Below are 22,192 nucleotides of genomic sequence, written 5' to 3'. Positions count from 1 at the left end.
ATGGTGCTTCAAATCTTTCATGAACTAAGGCATATAACTCAGGAATACTGCATATTTACTCTCAGTTTTTCACTTTAGAGTGAGCAATACTATGGGTACACTAATAAAATAATACATTAAAAAATATATTCTGAGAAACCATTTCCAAACATGTGAGTTTTTAGAAATAAGAATCTTAAAATTTCTTTATGGCATTTGTTGGCACTGGAACAAACCAAATTTAAGTCCAATGAATGGAATACTTGATACTGTGATTTCAACTTCAATATGATAAAATGTATCTTTTATTTAAAAAAAGATGTAATGAATGGTTCATTCAAAGATATTTAGTAATTATAGAATGACTTGCTGAAGATCTTTTTTGGATACGCAAAGATGCTTGTCTTATCTTCCTGTTGATACAGGATTAATCCTTGGCCAATGTTAATCTATGATTTTGGGTAGATCGGTTCAACTCTTAAAGTAACGACATTGTATTGAAAACCTTATTTTACTTCTCATGATAAATAAAGTTGTCTCATTTTCCTTTCTCTCATAGATCTGGCCACTAACTTTCCAACAATCCGGATGTTAGCTCTTTTGAGTATTGGATGTCCATTTACTGTAAGATAAAATATATAATTACATTAATAAATTTTAAATTATATGACAGAATGCATCATGCTTTTGAAGTCATAAAAGATTATGGGAAATCAGTTATGGTTGGCCTAGAACAGAGATTTGACTTGGCTGCATTTCCTTCAGGTGTACTGCGTTATATTATATATAAAGCCAAGAGATTCAGCAAGAATTAAGGTTGGACCAGAGTTGAGAGAAGGAATGGTAGAACTGGATCCCAAAAACACACAGCATATTTGAAATAAATTAGATGCAACATCTGTTTGACCATAAAAACAACAGCATTTAGTTTTTTTGCATTACAATAGAATCAGTTCTGATACTGATGTTTAAATCAATACAAAGCACTATTTGTACAGATGGTGTGTGTTTGATTCATCTCTATGTATAAAATGACTTCAAATATGAAATAAAGCCATACATTTAATGCAGATACCATGTTACACAGCACTAATTAACAGATATTGCAGTATGTTTTTCCCCTTACGACCTGTTGTTATTAAACAAAAGCATAACCAACTGCCCCAAAACAGTTAAAGTTATGAGAAGAACACAACTCATCACTAAAAGAAAATGAATGACTTGATGTGCTGTTAAGAGAAGAAGCAGGGCATCGCTGTTGTGATGTTTATCCATATTGCCATTAGATAAAGATCAAGGCTTATAAAACAAAACTAAATTAGGCTATATTCAGAGTATGTATAAAATAATTAGTATTAGTAGTTATCACTGCAGGTGTGATCATAGGGAAAGACAATCACCAACTGGTGTCCTTAATATAGTGGTTATGCCAGATAAGTGTGTTAGTTCTAAAGATGAGATCTTAGGATAAAATGATTTCCCACATTTCCTACTGTAATTTTTTGATAATATGCAATACCAGCCATACATTTCACCAGACAGAAAATGGCTGGAATATAGGATACTCAAAGTAGGTAAAAATAGAAGGAAAAGTGGATATAATAGTCCAAGTTCCTGTTCTTTATACATTTGTGAGTGAACCCAAATTTAAAACTATTTCATAGTTTCCTTATTTTTGAAAAGGGGATAATATCTTATCTGGTTGTTAAAAAGATCAAAAACATTTCTCAAGAGATATATGTGTAATAGTAATGTGTTAATATTGGCTCATAGATTATAACAAATATACCACACTAATTCAGGGTGTTAATAATAGGGAATGGGAAGAGGGGGCACAGATTAGATGGTATATGGGAACACTGTACTTTCCACTAATATTTCTGTAAACATGAAACTCCTCAAAAACAGAGTTCTCTTGTAATGCAGTAGGTTAAGGATCCAGCGTTGTCACTGCAACAGCCCGGGTTGCTGCTATTGCACAGGTTTGATCTTTGGCGGGGGAAATGCCCCATGCGGTAGGCACGGCCAAAAAAAAAAACCCTCCTCAAAAGCATCAATACATAAAGTCTATTAGTTAACAATAAAGATATATGTCTAATTCATAAGATACAGTTGCTAGATTACTATTATTTATACTATATTATCATCTATGTAGGCTTGATAAAGAAATTTCACTAATAATTGGTGAAGTAATAGAAAATGCATATATATTGGTCTCTGTCCCCACTTCCTGGCACAGAGCTCCTAAAATACTTGTAATTTCCTGAGTGATACCAGCACTAGGAGCATTTTTTGTTCTAATGAGTTGACTCTGGATGGGTTCCTGGATGGGGGCTGGTCCCCAGAAAAACCAAGCCACGACTAGAAGCTTAGAAGTTTTAGCCTCCTCCTCCATACACTTCTCCAGGGGAGACAGGGGCAGGAAAGAGAGTTAATGGCCCATCATGCTGATGGAATAAACCTCTATTAAAAATCCCAATGGTACAGGGTTCTAAGAGCTTCTGAGGATGAAAAACATCCATGTACCAGGAGAGTGATGCCCTAGAGACAGAAGAATAGGACCCTCCCAGATCTTGCCCCACTTACGTCTTCAACAGGCTGTTCACTGGTATCCTTTATCCTATCCCTTAATAAACTGGTAAATGTGACAGTGTTTCCTTTAATTCTCTGAGCTGCTCTAGCAAATTAATAAAACCTGGGAGGGGGTTTGGGGAACTTCTGATTTGTAGCCAAGGTGGACACAAGTTGTAGGTAACTTGATGACTTACTACTTTGAATTAGCATGAGAAATGGAGGACAGTTTCCTGGGATGTAGCCCTTAACCTCCATGGGATCTGATACTATCTTTGTGTCACAATTAAGTTAAACCACAGGACACCCAGCTAGTGTCAGAGAATTGCTGTTAATGTAGGGGGAAAAAAAAACCAACAACACACATTGTAATTAGTGACCATAATCTTAATTGGGAGCAGAATCCTAAACTGTATAATATGTTATTTCATAAATATTTCAATTAAATAAAGGAGAATTAATTTTAGGAGGTATTAAAATATAAGTATAGGAGTTCCCATCGTGGTGCAGTGGTTAACGAATCAGACAAGGAACCACGAGGTTGCGGGTTCGATCCCTGCCCTTGCTCAGTGGGTTAACGATCCAGCATTGCCGTGAGCTGTGGTGTAGGTTGCAGACGTGGCTTGGATCCCGCGTTGCTGTGGCTCTGGCTTAGGCTGGTGGCTACGGCTCCGATTCGACCCCTAGCCTGGGAACATATGCCACAAGAGCGGCCCAGGAAAATGGCAAAAAGGCAAAAAAAAACAACAAAAAAAATAAAATCAAATATAAGTATACATTATATATTTTTAATCTTTCAAGGTAAATACTCTTGACCTTCATTTTTATCATATGGTGGAACAGATTCAGAGAACAGTCCTTTGGATTAAAATAAGTCACATCCTGAAGAAAATGTTAAATGTATTGTAATGGCATTGCTAAACTGGCAGAGAAGGAATAAAATGCGAAGGCCAAAAAAAAAGAAAAAAGTAAAGTCAGTTACCTTAGTGGATATTTGAGAGCTAGATTTTTTGTTCTGAGGTTTTCTGCTGAGCCCTGGATACCTGAACTTCAGCCTTGCAAGGGGAGTAAGGACTTGATGGAAAACATAGAGTTCACTCAAAATGGGGAGCCCAGCATGAGACCACAATGGAGGGCAGACGCTCCAGAGGGAGTAGAATATAAAAAATAAAGAGAGTGGGAGGGAGAGAAAAGGGCAGGGAAGTGAAGGGAAGGGAAGAGAAGAGGAAATTTCAAAGAAAGGGACAGCCAGGAACCCTTCCCATTTCTGTGAGGCTGGAGAAATGGAGCAAAGCCTCAGAGCTGCCATGGCTTTGGTGCTCCGGTTCATGTCACCTTACGTGGCCCAAAACAGCTTAAGCAAATTTAGAGTTCACTGGGTCCCCAAAACAAACAAAAAACCCTCTCTATGGAAGCAACTTCAATCAAGGCCTTTAAAAGATCTCCACAGAAACCTATTTTATTAAACCCTTATAGGTTACAAACTAGTTTTAAATGGAAAAGCAGGTTACAAAGCAGTATCTATAATAGGATCCCAGGTTTTGCTTTGCTTTGGTTTTCCCTTTTACAGCTGCACCTGTGGCACATGGAAGTTCCTGGGACAATGATCAAGTCAGAGCTGCAGCTGAGGCCTACGACACAGCCACGGCAACGGCAGATCCAAGCCACACCTGCCACATACACCGCAGCTTGTGGCAACGCCAGATCCTTAACCCACATTCTCACAGAGACAACACTAGGTTCTTAATCTGTTGAGCCACAACAGGAACTCCAGACTCCAGTTTTTGGAAAAGTTATAACCATAGGAAAACATGCACAGTATTAAATATCGGGATATTAACAGTGGGTGGAATTATAATTTAGCTTTAGTTATTTTTGCTTATCCATATTTTCAACAGAAGATATTTATGTAAAATAACACTATTAGAGATCTTCAAGTTTGTGGATCGGAATATGCGGTAGAAATTCATTTTTATTGTAGATAATGAATAATCAGAACTTAGATCCTTGTTGCTACTTCACTAATTTGAATAAATAAGTTCAACTTGGGAATATATTAAAAATAGGTAATATGCTTAATATGCATTTAATAGGCTGTATTTTCAGAAATGGAATACTAATTTTTTTGCAAAGGCTCAAAGTATGCCCTGGCCCTCTGCTGTCTTTTAAAGAATCTCCATTATTTCATGTTGGCAAGTCTATTTTATGATTTTTCATGCCATTTCCCTGACCCGCTCAAAGTTATGTATTATTCTACACTCTTGGCTACTATCCGTGAGTGCTTCAAATGAATCTTTGTAGAACAACTTGGAAAGAAAACACACACAGATTGTGTTAGAAAATAAAATACACATTTAGGGCACTGAGTATCTACTGAGTCCTATTTGTTCAGGTTCATGCTACGTGCTATGAGGTAATGTAAGAGGGCACTGGCTGAGACCTTTCTGAGTCTTCATTTCCTAATCCAGAAACACACACACAAAGCAAAAAGAAACGGCAATTATTATGCTACTCATAGAGAGCTAGTTAAAAAAAAAAGGTACCTATCGAATAGGGCATCATGGCCCTGCCCACCAGAAGATTAGCACAGTTAATATAAAGTAAAAATAAGGAGTTGTCTGATGGCCTAGTGGGTTGAGGCTGGATACAGTTGGATATTGTTTTGAAATATTAGTTTTCTTCCCACTCCTCGATGTTCCTCACTAACGCGGCTGTTCGGGCAATAGTAATGGCTTCCTTGAGGGTGACTGAAAGTAATCACCTCATTTCCAATGCTTATCAATTTGAAACAAGGAAAAAATTATAAATAGCTCATAAATATTCCAGCGTTTTTAAATAATCAGCTCCATCTTTTGTCATCTGTAAAAAAATGGAAAACATATAGCTATTTAATGAACATAGCTATTTAAAATGAGGTGAATAATTTTGTGACATTCCATATATTCACTGGGTTCAAGCAGGAAAATCCTAGAACAAAGAAAATAGCTGCATTTCAAGAAGGAGGCTTTAAAACACAAAGCAATAGCCACTGTTTCTAAAGGAAGACTTCTGCTTGGAAGAGTATGGCTTCTCTCAGAATGTGCAGCCTTTTAGAGATTCAAGAAACCAGAATCTGGAGAACTTAGCACTTGGAGCCATATGGTAAGGAAAATTGTGTGATGACATGAGAATCCTTTCCAACTTACAGAATTGAACTAACAGATTGGTGGGGGGATGAAAGAGGAAACATTGATGAACTCTTGAGAAAGGGCCTGGCACCCTATTTCCTTGTATCTTGAACTGGGGGAGCAGAAAATGGGAAACCTCAATAATAGAAAGCACATAAGGTTTGTGGAAAAATCATGGAGTAAAGGGGTTTTGTTGCAGGGGGCTGCAAGCCCCGTAGAGAATGCCATGTGGCCAATATGGTGCTACAGCCATGGCTGCGGGCAGTACCAAGGTGATGGCTCTGCAGCCTTACAGAACAAACTACAGCCCAAGGTGAAGTGAATAGAGCTACTGAGATTCAGAGCATCCCCAGAGGACATGGGAATTCTGAGAAGCCTGTTGAACTGAAGGATGCCTAGGGTTAGGATTGGGAGCAAACAGAATAGAGGACCTTCACTCCTGGGGCTATGGCAGCAGACTGGAGGCCAATGAATGGCTTCCAAGGACCTTCACACCACAGGGGGCCAGCCAGGAGAAAAGATCACATTACAGATGTCTCTCATAAGATGAAAGGAAATGAAAGAGCAGGCCTGATAGAAAGGGGCTCCTGGCACAAAGTAGGAATACAGGACAAAATTAGATGCCATTTATAAACAATAATAGTAGCATAAAAGCACGAAAGACAGAAAAGTAGCTTATAGAATATTGAGATGAAAGAAGTCAGTCTAGTTACTGATAGGAGACCCTTTTCCATGCAAAAGACTTGCTGTGCAACCAGGAAATACAAGTTCCATCAAAAGAGGTATCAACTCACTGTAAAGGGTGAGGAAGAAAGACGCTGACCTAAGTTACTTTGGAAAACAGTATTTTGACTGGAAACCACAGAGGCTAAAGACAAAACGTAGATGGATAGACTCAGAAGGACAGATACAGAAGTATAACTGTGTACACACAGGCATTTGTATTCATATATATATATATATATATATATATATATATATATATATATTCTAGAGCTGTCCACTGACAGAGCCTGGAAACAGTGATACCTCAGTAGCAAGGAGCACATCTTGTGCCTAGATTTTATTTTCTAAAAACTGTTCTCCAATAAAAGAAAATAAGACTCCTTGGAAAAATGGCTGGTTCTAGGAATAAGGCAGATAATATAAGTTGAATCTGAAGAATCTTGTAATGCAAAAGGAAGCATTCAAAAAAAAGGAAGGAGAGGGAGAAGAGGAAGATGAAGAGGAAAATGAGGAGGGAAGGAAGAAGGAAGGAAGGAAAAGAAAAGAAAGAGAGAAAGAAAGAAAAAGAAAAGAAGACAGAAAAAGAAAAAATGAGAGAGGAAGATTAAAGAGACTCAGGAGGAGCCAAGCTTCCAATGCTTAACGCTAGAACAATCTGAGCAACAACAGCAACAACACTATAATGCAGTGTCAGATTATAAATCCAGTAGCAAAAAAATGTACCTAAGTACGTACCAATGTAAATGAAAGACTGAATAAACAAAAAGGGGAGAAAATACTTAAGAATTGTTAATAATTTATGTTGACGCTCCCACCTTCAGGAGGAAAAATTTAATTCCTCCATTCACTCCTGACCCTCTCCTGTGGTGTAAGCTGACCTTAGTTCTCTGCTTTCAAAACCAGACTGCAGAAGGTGAGGGGGAGGAAAGCTACTTTATGGTAGGGGAGGAACTTGACAAACACTACCTTGGCCAGGTGGTGAAGGTTAATGTCACTGGGGATAATCCATAGTGATAGCATGTTCTTGACACTATGATGTAAAGAGAAGGGCGCTTCACCTCTATGATATTCTTCCAAAAAAATGTATAACCTTGGCATTAAAAAAAATAATAATATGGGAGTACCTGTTGTGGCTAAGTGGTTAATGAACCCAACCAGTATCCACGAGGACTCGGGTTCAGTCTGGCCTTGCTCAGTGGGTTAAGGATCCAGCGTTGCCGTGAGCGGTGGTGTAGGTCGAGGATGTGGCTTGGATCCCACATTGCTGTGGCTGTGGCGGTGGACAGCAGCTACAGCTCCAATTGGACCCCTAGCCTGGGAACCTCCATATGCCATGGGTGTGGCCCGAAAAAGACAAAAGACAAAAAAAAAAGATAATAACAACAATGTGAATAACAGCTGCCATTTAATATACATTGTTTCTATGCCAGGCACTGTGTTAAGTGCTTCACTTACTACCTTACTTTCTCTTTATACTAATACCTGATGTTATCATCATCATCATTATTATCACAAGAAACTAAGATTCATATCAGTGACATGTTTCATTGGGCTGTAAGTAATTCTTGATCCACATAGAGATTGCAGAACCTTTTATAACAATGTACTGGAAACCATAGCACTATTTATATCACTCATTTTTAAAGCCAGCCGAAGTTATGTTATATTATTATTTGTCCTTCTATATGTTTGTCCTGCATCTTTAAAATATCAGTAATCTTTGCTTCACTGCACCAATCTCTATGAGAATATCTTGCAGATAAATGAATGGTCGATACATTTGATAATACTTTTTGTTTTACAAAAGTGGCATCATATTATGCATACTTTGCCTTCACTCAAGAATTCATGAAAATTCCTTCAGCCTAACCAGTATAGCTCTGAGTCCTTAATTTAAGGGGTACATAGCAGTGATATGAATAGACCATAGTAGTCCTCTATTGATTGTTTACTTCATTTCTCAGTTTTTCCAAATAGAAATAATGCTAAAACAGGCATGTTTGTTTTTTTGCTAGGTATTGCTTTTATTTCCATAGGATAAGATTCCCAAGACGGAAGTGTGGATTTCAAAGTACATAATATGTATTTAATTTTAATTTATATGGCCAAGTTACTTTCTATAACTTTATGGAATTCACATTTCTACCAACAATGTGTGACAGTACTTTTGCTCACATCTCAGCTGGCAATAGCAGTTAGTTTTGTTTTCGTATTACCCCAAATCTAAAAGCCGCAAGCTCATGGGTTTCTTCTTCTGCTAGTGTCTTATAGTACCACTGCATATATTCAATAACTGTTGAATTTTTGTTCTGTGAATGGTTTAGCCTTTTGCCTATTTTTCTATGATTGTTTCCTTGTTCTCAGTTTTTATTTTTTTATTTTTTTTATTTTTTTGCCTTTTTTTTGTTGTTGTTATTGTTGTTGTTGTTGTTATTGCTATTTCTTGGGCCGCTCCCGCAGCATATGGAGGTTCCCAGGCTAGGGGTTGAATCGGAGCTGTAGCCACCGGCCTACGCCAGAGCCACAGCAATGCGGGATCCGAGCCACGTCTGCAACCTACACCACAGCTCACGGCAACGCCGGATCGTTAACCCACTGAGCAAGGGCAGGGACCGAACCCGCAACCTCATGGTTCCTAGTCAGATTTGTTAACCACTGCGCCACGACGGGAACTCCTGTTCTCAGTTTTTAAAAGTTCCTTCTATTAAACTTCTGTCTTCTAAAATGAAACTCCACTCCAAATCGATTTTTTAAAGTAAATCTGCTTACGGTATTTTTTTAATGAAAAAGTTTTATTTTATTTATTTATTTATTTATTTTTGTCTTTTGTCTTTTTAGGGCTGCACCCATGGTGTATGGAGGTTCCCAGGCTAGGGATCCAATTGGAGCTGTAGCAGCTGGCCTACACCACAGCAATGCCAGATCCAAGCCGTGTCTGCCACCTATACCACAGCTCATGGCAACACCAGATCCTCAACCCACTGAGCGAGGCCAGGGATCAAACCAGCAACCTCATCGTTCCTAGTCAGATTTGTTTCCACTGTGGCACAATGGGAACTCCCAGTTTTGAAATTTTTATATAGAACAAAGTTCATTTTTCTTTACTTTTGTATTCTTCATTTAGTACTCTCTTTCCTGCTCTCACCTTAAATATGTAGCTCTCTAGATTTCCTCTCAGATTTATTTACTTATATACTTATTATTTAGGTGGTTGTTTTCTCAATTGCCTCTTTTAGTATCTATTGATACTATCATATAATTTTTCTCCTTGAAAGTGTTGATGTAATAGTTTATTACATCTATAGGAACAGAATTTTTAATTATTTATATGGTAGCATCCTTCTGTTGGGGGCAGGATGTGTCTGGTGCAATATCCTTTAATAAGTGGCTGGGACAACTTCCTTATCTCCAAGTATTCTGTACTCATGACAGATATAGCAAAGAATGCTAACCACTTCCACCTCATCAAAAACTTTTTTGTATCTTTCAGGCCCAATTACAAGAAATCTACTTCAGCCAGGTGTATATAAAAGTGGCTGGGGAGTTTCCATTGTGGCATAGCAGAAATGAATCCAACTAGCATCCATGAGGACACAGATTTGAACTGTGGCCTTGGCAGTAGGTTAACGATCCGGTGTTGCCATGAACTGTGGTGTAGGTTGCAGACTGGGCTCAGATCCCACGTTGCTGTGGTGTAGGCTGGCAGCTGCAGCTCTGATTCAACCCCTAGCTGGGAAACGTCCATATGCCATGGGTGTGGCCCTAAAAAGAAAAAGGAAAAAAAAAAAGTGGCTGGGACTGCTTCTCTGACTTCCTTCTCATTCTCTGCCCAGTGGCTAAGTGATAAGGTTTTGAAGCAAAGATATTAGTGATATAAATATGAGAGCGATTCTAGAATTTTCAAATAGAAATCCGTCATATTTCTTTAAGAAGGTGACAGCAAAAGACTAAGCAATACAAGCAGAAGACTTCAGAAGCTGTGTAAAATGCACAAGAAAGAAATTTCTTGAGCTCGTGTAGATCCTAACGTTACAGACACTATATGAAATTAACATAAGGAGGAGCCCCGTCTAGAAAACACATTTTAAATCCTGGGGGAAAATGTGTATGGATGCGTTTTACCCCAGATGTTCTCCATAGCTTAGTCTATCTTTTGACCATCCCTGATTTTCCATCTCCCTGTCATAAAACAAAAGCAGTATGGTATTGCTACAGTAATCCACCAGGAAATGCTTAAACAAGTGCTTCATCCTTCATTTCAGTCTGCATTAGGAGAACAGCAGAGTGAAGGTTCAAACTGCCAAATTGCCTCCAAGAAGAAAAAATCACAAGAAAATATAAGACGAGCAAAGAAGGTTCAAACATCTGTGTTATAATCTACTGAGCTCTAACTGGAATCCAATCGATCTTAATGGCATTTAGGTAAGGAAGGACATGTGAGGGACCAACTGTTCAAAGCAAGATAGTCCGTATCTTACCAGGAAGTAATAAAAATTCTTGTGATAATTTAGTACAAAGTAAATTTTGGGATCAGAAAGAACAGAATTCAAATACTAGCACTTCTAACAGTACTTCTGTGTTCTTAGGAAAGATGAGCTTGATTTTCTTCAATTGTAGAAGGAAAATAATGAGTACCTATCTAGGAGGATTAGTATAGGAATTTTATGAGAAAATACACATAAGTCATTAGATTTAGATTTGAATGCATTATAATTTCTTAATAAATTTTGAATATTATTGCCCTTCTCTTTTTTTTCATCATCTCCCACTGAGATGGAGACTAGTTTATCACCATTTTTCTAGTGTATCGTTATTTATTTATTGAGTATATCTGTTTTCAAATAGTATGCTTGTATGTCAATGCAACTTCCAGACATGCAACCCCTTCCAATGAACCACCAAACTGCCTCCTCCTCTCTCTCTCCTATCCAGGGGTAGGATATTCTGTACCTACCCTTGATATGCCTACATCTTGATGTGAAGACTACTGAAATGTATAATTCTTCATCCATTCTGATTGATTTGCTTTTTCTTGTTTTCCTTTTTAGGGCCACATACAGAAGTTCCCAGGCTAGGACTCGAATCCGAGCTGCAGCTGCCGGCCCACACCATAGCCACAGCAATGCGGAATCCAAGACACATCTGTGACCTACACCACAGCTCACAGCAATGTGGGATCCCAGACCCACTGAGCAAGGCCATGGATCAAACCTGCATCGTAATGGTTACCAGTTGGATTCGTTTCCGCTGCACCACAAAGGGAACTCCCCATCCTGATTGGTTTTCAATACACAACACTATCACCCTTGCCCACATACTATCCCAAGGACAATTTGGAGGAATATGAATTCCTCATTTTGTTCATTCTTCCTAGGTAAATTGGATAGTTAAACCTACCCAGTGAATCCAAGACATCTACCAACAACACAGCCCAGTCTTCCTGCCCTCTCACCTCCCCCTTCCCATGTGAGCATGACTCAGTAGAGTCCCACAGCATTCCTTCTCCTAGACCTTTAGTCTAGGCAATGACAGCTTCTGAGAAGGCATATTTATTCAGGTATTTAATCCTTTTCCATACAGGAGGAAAGGCTTAGATATGTTCACAAGGTAAACACGCTCAGTTATACTCTACCACTAGATGTCACTCTTTGTTATAGCAAAGCAAACATGGGGCCACTCACTTCCTATCAAAATACTCCACAGTAGGCACCTGGCCTGCGCCTGAGAAACATCTAACAGTAACATTGACTTTGCCACACTGGAAGCAAATCATAAAGACCAAGTCTTCTCTCTCACAGACATGGAAAACAGATTTGTGATTACCAAGGGGGAGAGGGGAGGGAGTTAGACAGACCGGGAGTTTGGGGTTAGCAGATACAAACTATTACTTTTAGAATGGATAGACAGCAAGGTCCTACTGTAGAGCACAGGGAACTAAATCCACTCTCCTGGGATAGACCAGGATGGAAAATAACATAGAAAAAGAATAAGCCATTTTGCTTACAGCAGAAATTGGCACAACACTACAAATCAACTATAATTTTTATTAACAAAAATGTTTTTAAAAATTTAAAAATGACCAAGTCTGCTCTGATAAGACTAGGCAAACCCATTTATTTCTACCAACTGAGACTTCATTTAATACATACCCACCTCCAGGGGGCTGAGGCATCTTTGCTCTGTTTCTGTCTCTGAGAGTATCCAGTTTTCCAAGCTCATGCCAAAGACTGACAGAAACATATTTCACTCCCTCTGATTGTGTTGTCACTATAGTGTCAGGTTGTGGTGCCACTAGCAAAAACTTAGCCTTCCGATTTTGTGATGAAAACCGAAGTTAGCTGACAATACATCTTTAACATGTAAAACTCCTATGTAAACATGATCCAAGTGTTCCTAATTATTAGGATGAAAATCCAGCATGCATTTTTCTCTTTCTCAGAGATGCATGGGAACTGAACAGATAAATTCCAGCAACCATTTCTCAGTAAGTCCACCCCAGCAACATTTTTATAGAGCTGAGTTCATGGAAAATCCCAGTTCTGAGCATTCCAGATCACACTTAGCATTTTCTGCTTCCAAAGAAGCCTATCACTAGAGATTTAGTGGCATGTTCATGACCAAAGTCTTTTTCTCCATTTGATGGTTCTTATAAATTTCTCAAGTTTTTAAAAATTATTATAATTAGTCTGAACCAAGAAAAAAACTACTTAATTGAAAGTTCCACAGCAGTGGGCACATTCTCACATTCTCAGAGGTCCAAGTTTATCTGACATGAACATTCTCTGAACAGAAGAATTTTAAACCCTTGAGAAATTAAGTTTCCACTGAGACTTGGTTAAAACAGGTTCAATTGGAAATTTAATAAATTACTTCTTCAGACTTACTTGATTTAGTAAATTTATATGGTGATGAATAGGTTTGCTTCTCTTTCTGGCATTTCTTGTCACAATTAGGGAATTCTAAACACAATTGTAATTAGCAAAAGTTCAGTATTGCTGATGTCTGTCTCCTTTACAGTATCCTTTGACCAGAAAAAAAAAAATGGTGAAATGTATTCTTGGCTCAATTACAGAGAAATTTTTTTTCTTTCTTTTTTTTTTTTTTTGTCTTTTTGTTATTTCTTTGGGCCGCTCCTGCGGCATATGGAGGTTCCCAGGCTAGGGGTCAAATTGGAGCTGTAGCCACCGGCCTACACCAGAGCCACAGCAACGCGGGATCCGAGCCGTGTCTGCAACCTACACCACAGCTCACGGCAACGCCGGATTGTTAACCCACTGAGCAAGGGCAGGGACCGAACCCGCAACCTCATGGTTCCTAGTCGGATTCGTTAACCACTGCGCCACGACGGGAACTCCCAGAGTAATTTTAATACTGAGTACAAGTTGGGTTTAGAACTCTGGGTCATAGATCCCACAATGTTACCTAAATAGAAATCAGGGGTTCCTGTGATCCCATCTCTGACACAATCTAAAGTAATGATAAAGAATTCTAATTTTCAATCATAATAAAATGCCCCAAATGTAACTTCTTGAAAATTCTTTTAAAGTAATCTTTAGGCATCTTTCCAATATTCAATAGTTTTATATACCTTCTGAGGTTCCCTTTAAAAATATGAACTGTTTCTTTATGTATCAATGCTCCTCGACATCGATCTTATGAATCACTTTGGTCACTATTCACAAAATTTAGCCATTCACGGTAGCTTCTTAAAAAAAAAAACCAAAAAAAAACTACTTTTTTTCTCCCTTTCACCCAAATATCAAGTCCCCATTCTTCCCTCTTCTCCCCTTGTACACCCAAGTTGTTAATTGCATATATTCCTGAAGTGCTACCATGACTCTACTTCTCTATCTCTATAATTTCTCTCTCTTGAAAGAATATTTTTTCCACTATGATTGATGTTGGGGTGAGAAATGGGAAAACTGGAGCTAACAGCTTAAATAACTAGTCCAAAATCAAGAAGACATTAAATGCCAAAGCTTGGGCTTCAACCTGGGGTGATTGCAGAACCTATAGAGCCCACTGCTGACAATCAAGATATAATTTTAGCATTTTCATATAAATACATTCCATTATTCATAAGTCTAGTTGTATTTCCTCAGTTTATCTTTTTATTGCATTTACATTTGATTGTAACCTCTCAAGTTGTACTTTCCTCATAGAGACTCACAGAATCTGTTACTGACAATAAGTTTTTGGTACAAAAAGTAAGTATTTAATATAAAATGTTCACCAAATCTTAGAAGAAAAAGAACTCCAGAAGATGTGTCTGCCAAACCTATGACATGGAGATAAATAAACTTAAATGTAATTTTCCCATGTCCCCAGTAAGGTAGCCCCAGACTAAAATGAAGAAGGCTATACATAGCCCAGAAAAGTTAGGAGCAAGTCTAAAGTAACATAGATGGTAGTGGCAGAATGGGGATTTGTAGCAGGTTAGTTTTTCTGATCTCAAAGTAATTTCCACTAAACTGATCAGTCCTCAAAAGTGGGAATTCTCTCTGATACTTGCGGTTATGACTCTAGATTTTTTTTCCCATCATCAACCTAATTTTAATAAAACTGATCTATGATCATACTTTCAAATACATCTTTTAAGTTTTTTGTCATTGTTCTCTGGTATCGAGAGACAAAATTTTGCAGTGATACAAATCCTACAATTTGTATCATTCGGCATCTACTGTAATAGTAGTAAAGATTTTACCTATAACATCCATCATATCATATCTGGATAGCACATGGATATTGTGTACCAGTCTAGACAGTTTATAATGCAATCTGTATCTATAAGATATAATAGACAGAATAAGTTCATTCTGTTTCTTTTCAATAAGGATGGCAAAAACAAAGACCTCACGTTAAATCTTCAGAAGGAGAAGGTTCACTAGACTGATGTTGTTACAGAAAATTCAATAACTAAATGTAAGGTGTTTTCTAAAATAACCTGGATCTTATTCTGTGTCAGACACTGTTCTAAGCACTTCATAGGTACTATTTCATTCATTTCTTATCACAACCCTATGTGACCGGGACCATCATAATCTCAATTTTACACATGAGGAAACTGAGGCACAAGTATTTTAAGTAAATTTTCCATAGTTGCAACATTAGTAAATCCCATAATTGGACTTCAAACCCAAACAGAGGAGGTGAGGTGCCTGACTCCAGGATACAACAATAATGACAGAAGCAGCAGTAACAGTAGTGAATCAGACTCTATATAAGCACTTTGCACGTATTTTCTTACCTACCATCGATACCAATCGTATGAGATGTTACTATTGTGATTCCCCTTTTATTGATGAGAAAACCACAGTTCACAGAAGTTAAATTACTTGTACAATATCATATGTTTGATGAATAGCAAGGTCAGGATTTGAATATAGCCAGTCAACAGACTCTACTTTTGCCTTCTAAATATTAATTACCTGCATACATATTTATTTTAGATATATATTTATATTTTACACAGATATTTCATGTACATTATGATCTTAGCTCCAGGAATTTAAATTTGAAATAGTTATACAAGCATTCATAAACATTTTCTATTTTTGGATATTGATTCTTCAGTGGATATTATGGATTGACAACTCCCTCCAACATTCGTTAATGAGTAGCATTTTGAAAGAAAAAGAAAATTTGGGAAATAGAATGTTCAGATTTTTTTTTAAAAGATAATTCAGAAATAGAATGTCCATATTTTGACTGGCTTTAAGGCATTTAAAATGATGATGCTCCTAGGAAAGGGACGTTTGTTTGGTTTTCGTCTTCTCTGGAATATTTATACCAGGAAATTGCCCTGATACTAGCTCCCAAATCCAGCCACTTTTCACCAGTGGTGCTACAACCTTTGCTGCTAGTGTTACTGCTTTGCTCTAGCCCTGAAAATTCTGTTCCAGAAAGAAGTGTAGGTACCCAACTTGATACTTTGCACTTGCCACAAAACATAAATGTTTTCAAGGTGTGTGAATAGAGGTCAAGATCATGCCAAGTCCTTTGGCTCTGCAACAGTTTGCATAAAATCCTTTGTGCCAAAAACTAAGTTTTGGGAGTTCCCGTCGTTGCGCAGTGGTTAACGAATCCGACTAGGAACCATGAGGTTGCAGGTTCGGTCCCTGCCCTTGCTCAGTGGGTTAACGATCCGGCGTTGCCGTGAGCTGTGGTGTAGGTTGCAGACACGGCTCGGATCCCGCGTTGCTGTGGCTCTGGCGTAGGCCAGTGGCTACAGCTCCAATTCAACCCCTAGCCTGGGAACCTCCATATGCCGCGGGAGCGGCCCAAGAAATAGCAACAACAACAACAACAACAAAAAAAAGACAAAAACTAAGTTTTGAGAATATATATATTTTTAAGGATATCCTTTATTAGCAATATTTAGCCTAGGAATAGCCATTAGGAAAGTCCCAAATCCATTCAGTTAAAAAGCTCAATCGCTTCCTATCCAACAATAAATATTGGTACCAGAGCACCTTGCTGAATTTGTACTCAGCTGCACACTAAAATAAATAGCATACATATTTATATGTGATGGTTGTTGGGAAGAACACCAGAAGGGTAAACAACATTTGGGAAAACCAACAGCCATTTGTTTCTTTGTACCTGACCAAAAATATGTTCAGCTGGTATTTGTGCTACTACATAGATGGGCGCCTACAGCCCATCTGATACTTCTGCTTTCATCCTCTTTCTCTGCAGAAGGGAAGGAAGAGACAGAGAGTCCAAAACTATGCCCAAGTCCCCAAATGCCAAGGCCAAACCCTAGAAGTATCCCAACAAAGAAGAAAGTCTATGTTACCTGGAGCTAAGTCAGCTCCTACTTTCTGGTTTCTGGATGGCAACTGGAGAGGATTTGGTGGAATGAACAAATATGAAATAAAATATAATTTCCACTATGAAATTGCTTCAAGCATTAGTTTGAAAATAAATTAGGTTAAGGTACTTCTGTGGAAAGAATTGGGACTTTTTGCACACTGGTTTCTTTCCAGATTTTTCACACAAAAAAACATAAACACAATTCCCATGCCTATTTTTTGTTGTTGTTGTTATTCCATTATGGTTTTTCCTAAATATTATAATTCAGGGATTCTTCCTCCTAGTTTATGTTCCTTTAAATTAAGGTTGGAAACATAGAATTTCCTGTGCAAATAGTATTAGATGCTGCAAGATATTTAAATTTAAATTTACTATAAATGATCATTTGATGACACAAACAAATGTCTATTCCATTTCCACTCACAGGGCCAGGGGGTATATTTGAGTATTTTGTTTCCAATAATTTATTATGAACATTTTCAAACATACAAAAATATGGATGAATTATATAATGAAAAAACTACTTGATTCTACAATTACTTTTTTATTTGTCATGCATAAATTAGTATTTTCTTTACCATGCATCTTTCTATCTGTCCTGTTTAAGGATTTTTGTGATCAAATAACAGTAGGAAATGGCTGAAAACATTAAAATGGGCATGACTGAATAAAAATCTCCTCACTCTTATTATCTGCAGCATTTTGACTTTGCTGTTTCCCTCCTAAACATTACTACAGACATTTGGAGGATGTCTGAAATCAAACACTGGGATTATGACTCATATCTCAACATTTTCGGCAGGTTTTCCTGTGTTTTTCAATAAAGTAGAGTTTGTTGAGCAGGAGAGGAAAAAGGGTTATCATTGAGTATCAGACTAATATATAAAGCTCCTTACATGCCATCACTCTGCCCTCCATTTTTAAATAATGAGATTTTATAAAAAGACTGAACAAAAGCGATAAACTACAGAGGGTTACAAGATGCTATTGCCAAAAACAGATAGCACTCAATTAGTTTTTTTTAAAAGGCATTCTTATCACATCTCCTCCTAATATTAGCTTTCTCAACAAACAATAGCCTGCTGCAATATTGCCAGGGTTGCCCAGCTGAGATGACAATGTGCAGTGACAGATGATCGGGACCATTCGAAATTGTTGATGTTATTTGCAAACGGCACTCACTGGCCGCTCAGTTCTTAAGACTATTCTATGACTCTAACAAGAAATCTGATTAATATTTATGTGGTCAGAGAGATAAGAAATGCATTTTTCTGCAATTAAAAAGGAACTAAAAATATTGTGTGGGTCTATTTTTCACTAACTTTTATCTAATTGAGTCTAAAGCAATAAACACAAATTTTTCTGCTTTTATGTCCATTCAAGACCTTAGTTAAGATTTTTAGACTGCATTTGCTATCAAAGAAGTAAAAATAGGTAGAGACAAGTAGCTCCACAATTTAATGTAATAGGGGTACCATTCACACCAGTTTATGTCAGTCTCTGTTTTTGAAACATATGAATTATTAGTACATTAATTTATAGGATCAAATTAAAGTTCAAAAAACTTTATACTTTTCTCCAGAACATAGAAAATGTCCAGATTTAAGACAAAAACAAATCGTTATTTTAAATCATCTAACTAAAAATTATATTTTCTTTTTTTTCACAGTAAAGTAATTTATTCCAAGGCTATATAGATATAACTCTTAGAGCTAGATTTTGAACCTGGTATTCTGGCTCCAGAGTCAAAAAATCCTAATTGCCTTATCCTTTACTGAGACTATAAAAAGATGTATTTGTCCTCAATGCTAATTGAAACTAGTTATTTCGGAAGCCAAAATTTTACTACTCTTACATCTATTATTGTGTCTCAGTTTCGCCGTCTATAAAATGGGGACAATAATAATACCTACTTCACACGATTGTTGCAGCTATTCAAAGAATGAATAAACCCTTTTGCAAGCCTTTAACGAAATAATTTTTTTCAAGTGTATAACTATATTTCTCACTTTATTCTTTTTTCTTTCTCGGGTTTTAATTCATTTTTTTTCATTTTAATTTTTTAATATTAAAGTATAGTGGATTTACAATGTTTTGTCAAGTTCTGAGGTATAACGAAATAACCCATTCACGCACATTTCTCTGAGCTGTACAGTAGGATCCTATTTTCAAGATGTTTTGGCACGTTGGCCAACTGGATATGATTGAAACATTTGACCTTCCGAAAGGAAATGAAATATTATTTAGATGATAGAACTATAGTTAAGATGTACTGAAATCTTTGTAATATTATAGTATTTCCAATTCAAGCCATAAAGCAATTGTGGGCTTACAAGAAACCAAACATTTCTTAATATCATCTGTGAGGCTGTGAAAGGTCCCACCCCTTCCTATCTTTCTAGTCTTACCCGGAATAATGTTCATAGGGTTTCTAGATGAGTCAACTCCCTAGTTTTTGTCCCACCTTAATGAGCTACTGTTTCTCAGTCTTCTAAGACTACTTTTCTCCTTCTCTCTGACTTGGTATTAAATTCTGTGCCTTGAACCCTCCTCTATCTTCACACCTCTTTTGTCTTTATCCAATACCAGGATGTTAAATATCATAAATGTGTTAGTGGCTATCAAATTTATATCTTCAGTTTCAATTGGTCTCTAAGTTCTAGATTTGATGCAAAAGGTGCCCTAAGATCCACTGCATATCAGGAATCAAAGAGGAACCCCTACGGTGATGGGCTGAACTACTAGAAACAGATTTTTACACTTCTTTCCCAATTCTGTGTTCAGCGGCATCACAGTGGTAGCTTGAAATTGGCCACATTAGGAATATTGAGTCCATGAAAATCAGTGAATGCTACAAACTTCCACCTGCTCCAGAGCTGGTTTAGTGGCACAAAAGTGCCTAGAATATCCTGAGAGGCCTTAAGGAAACCAGGACCAAGAAGATCCTGAGTCAAAAAAATGCTCTTTTTGCATATGGGAAGAGTTTATTGTTTTAGTTATTCCTTGAAGATCATTTTCAAAATCTATCGTTTCTATTTATTTCAAGTATCTTTATACACACAAAGTTTCAAATCCTGATGAGCAGCTAGACTGGGTACCCTTGGGCTAGTTAACCTCTTAATTCAGCTGGAATAACAATGCAGTATGTGAAGTCAGAGGAAACAAACTTAATTACTTTAGGAAATTTTTTGCTACCAATTACTATCTAGTTTAGGATCCTGTGACACTGACATCCCTAACCCCAGATTTCTGGGAGGAGATACTTGACACAAACTGGCCAATCACAGGTTTTCTTCTGGAATTTGTAGGTCAGTTAGCTGTTACAAGCCAAGCTGGAAATGTATGGCACTGAAGTTGTGAAGAGTCACATATTACAGAGCAGAGGAAAAGAGACAGCAATGGGCAGAATAAAGCAAATATGCAAAAAGCAACAGTGCTAAGATCTTGTGGTTCAAGAAAGAGAGAAAGACAATGAGCTGACACTCCATATTTCATAATCCCATGTAGCACGGCTCTATTGCCCGTAATTAGGTTCCACATGTTTCTCAGTTCTTTAAATAAACACCCTTTCTGCTTTGAAGTTATCTTATTAAAAATTGCCATTAAAGATTTAGTTACGGAAAAAAATTTCATTAACACCCAGATATGGTACCACGTTGACCTCTTGCCATCATCACTTCGGTATTTAACAGTCATCTCAAGATTCATATGCCTAAAACTGAACTCCTGGATTTCCCCAAAAGTTGCTTCAATCACAGTTCATCCTCTTCCTCAGCTCAGTAAATCTATCTCTTTTTCTTGCCGTTCATGCTAAAATCATTAGACTTTGACGTTTCTCCTCTTCCATAACTACGTCTACTCCCATAGCACAAACTGCTGGCTCCATCTTCTAAATATATTCAGACTCTGAATACTTCTCAACATCTCCATTGTCACCAACCTCTTCCAAGCCATTTTTCTCTCCTGCCTGGATTATTGCAATAGCTCTTAATAGTCCCTGCCTCTGCCTCCTCACCCCCCAAGTCTATTTTCTACACAGCAGTCAGAGTAAATCACGTCCTTCTTCTGATCAGCACTCCATTAAGCTCCCATTTCCTTCAGGCTAAAAGCCAAAAACCTTACAAACACCCCTCCTCTTTAGCTCTGCAACCTCACCTCCAACTATTCACCTCCTCCTTTATTTCCTTCCAAATGCATGGGCTCCTTGCTGTTCAGAATTACTCCAGACACTCTCCTCTCAGGCTCTTTGCCTTTGCAATTCCTTTTACTTTGAATTTCTCCTCATTTATCCCTTTGACTCAATTCCTCACCACTTTCAGGTGTTTGCTCAAAGGCATCTTCTAAATGCAGATTTCCCTGGCTATTCCATTTAAATTGAAGCACCTAGCACTGGGAACTATATCTAGTCACTTATGATGGAGCATGATAGTGTGAGAAAAAGAATGTATATATGTATGTGTGACTGGGTCACCTTGCTGTACAGTAGAAAATTGACAGAACACTGTAAACCAGCTATGATGGAAAAAATAAAAATCTTTTTTTTTTTTTGTCTTTTTGCTATTTCTTTGGGCCGCTCCCATGGCACATGGAGGTTCCCAGGCTGGGGGTCCAATTGGAGCTGTAGATGCCAGCCTACGCCAGAGCCACAGCAATGCAGGATGCAAGCCACGTCTGCAACCTACACCACAGCTCACGGCAACGCCGGACCGTCAACCAACTGAGCAAGGGCAGGGACCGAACCCACAACCTCATGGTTCCTAGTCGGATTCGTCAACCACTGCGCCACGACGGGAATTCCCCAAAATAAAAATCATTTAAAAAATAAATAAATAAAATAATAAACTGAAGCACCACCTACCTGCAGGATAACCTTCCTTCTTCTAGTCTCTTTCTACCATGTAGTTTACAAGCATGTAACATAGTGTGTGTTTTAT

The 22,192-nt window shown here is 37.7% G+C and overlaps 1 protein-coding gene across 1 annotated transcript in view; it reads right to left on the bottom strand.

Annotated features, from left to right (window-relative positions):
• Positions 1–485: 485 nt before the first annotated feature.
• IQCM (IQ motif containing M) overlaps positions 486–22,192 on the bottom strand; it is a 333,482-nt gene continuing 311,775 nt past the window's right edge. The window contains 1 exon segment of the mRNA XM_053743531.1: positions 486–601. Coding sequence (XP_053599506.1) covers positions 486–601 — 116 coding nt within the window.

The sequence above is a fragment of the Phacochoerus africanus genome, chromosome 10 (genome assembly GCF_016906955.1).
Source record: "Phacochoerus africanus isolate WHEZ1 chromosome 10, ROS_Pafr_v1, whole genome shotgun sequence".
Classification (NCBI taxonomy): domain Eukaryota; kingdom Metazoa; phylum Chordata; class Mammalia; order Artiodactyla; family Suidae; genus Phacochoerus; species Phacochoerus africanus.
Note: the sequence above shows the minus strand (reverse complement) of the source record. Positions and strands in the feature narration are given on the sequence as shown.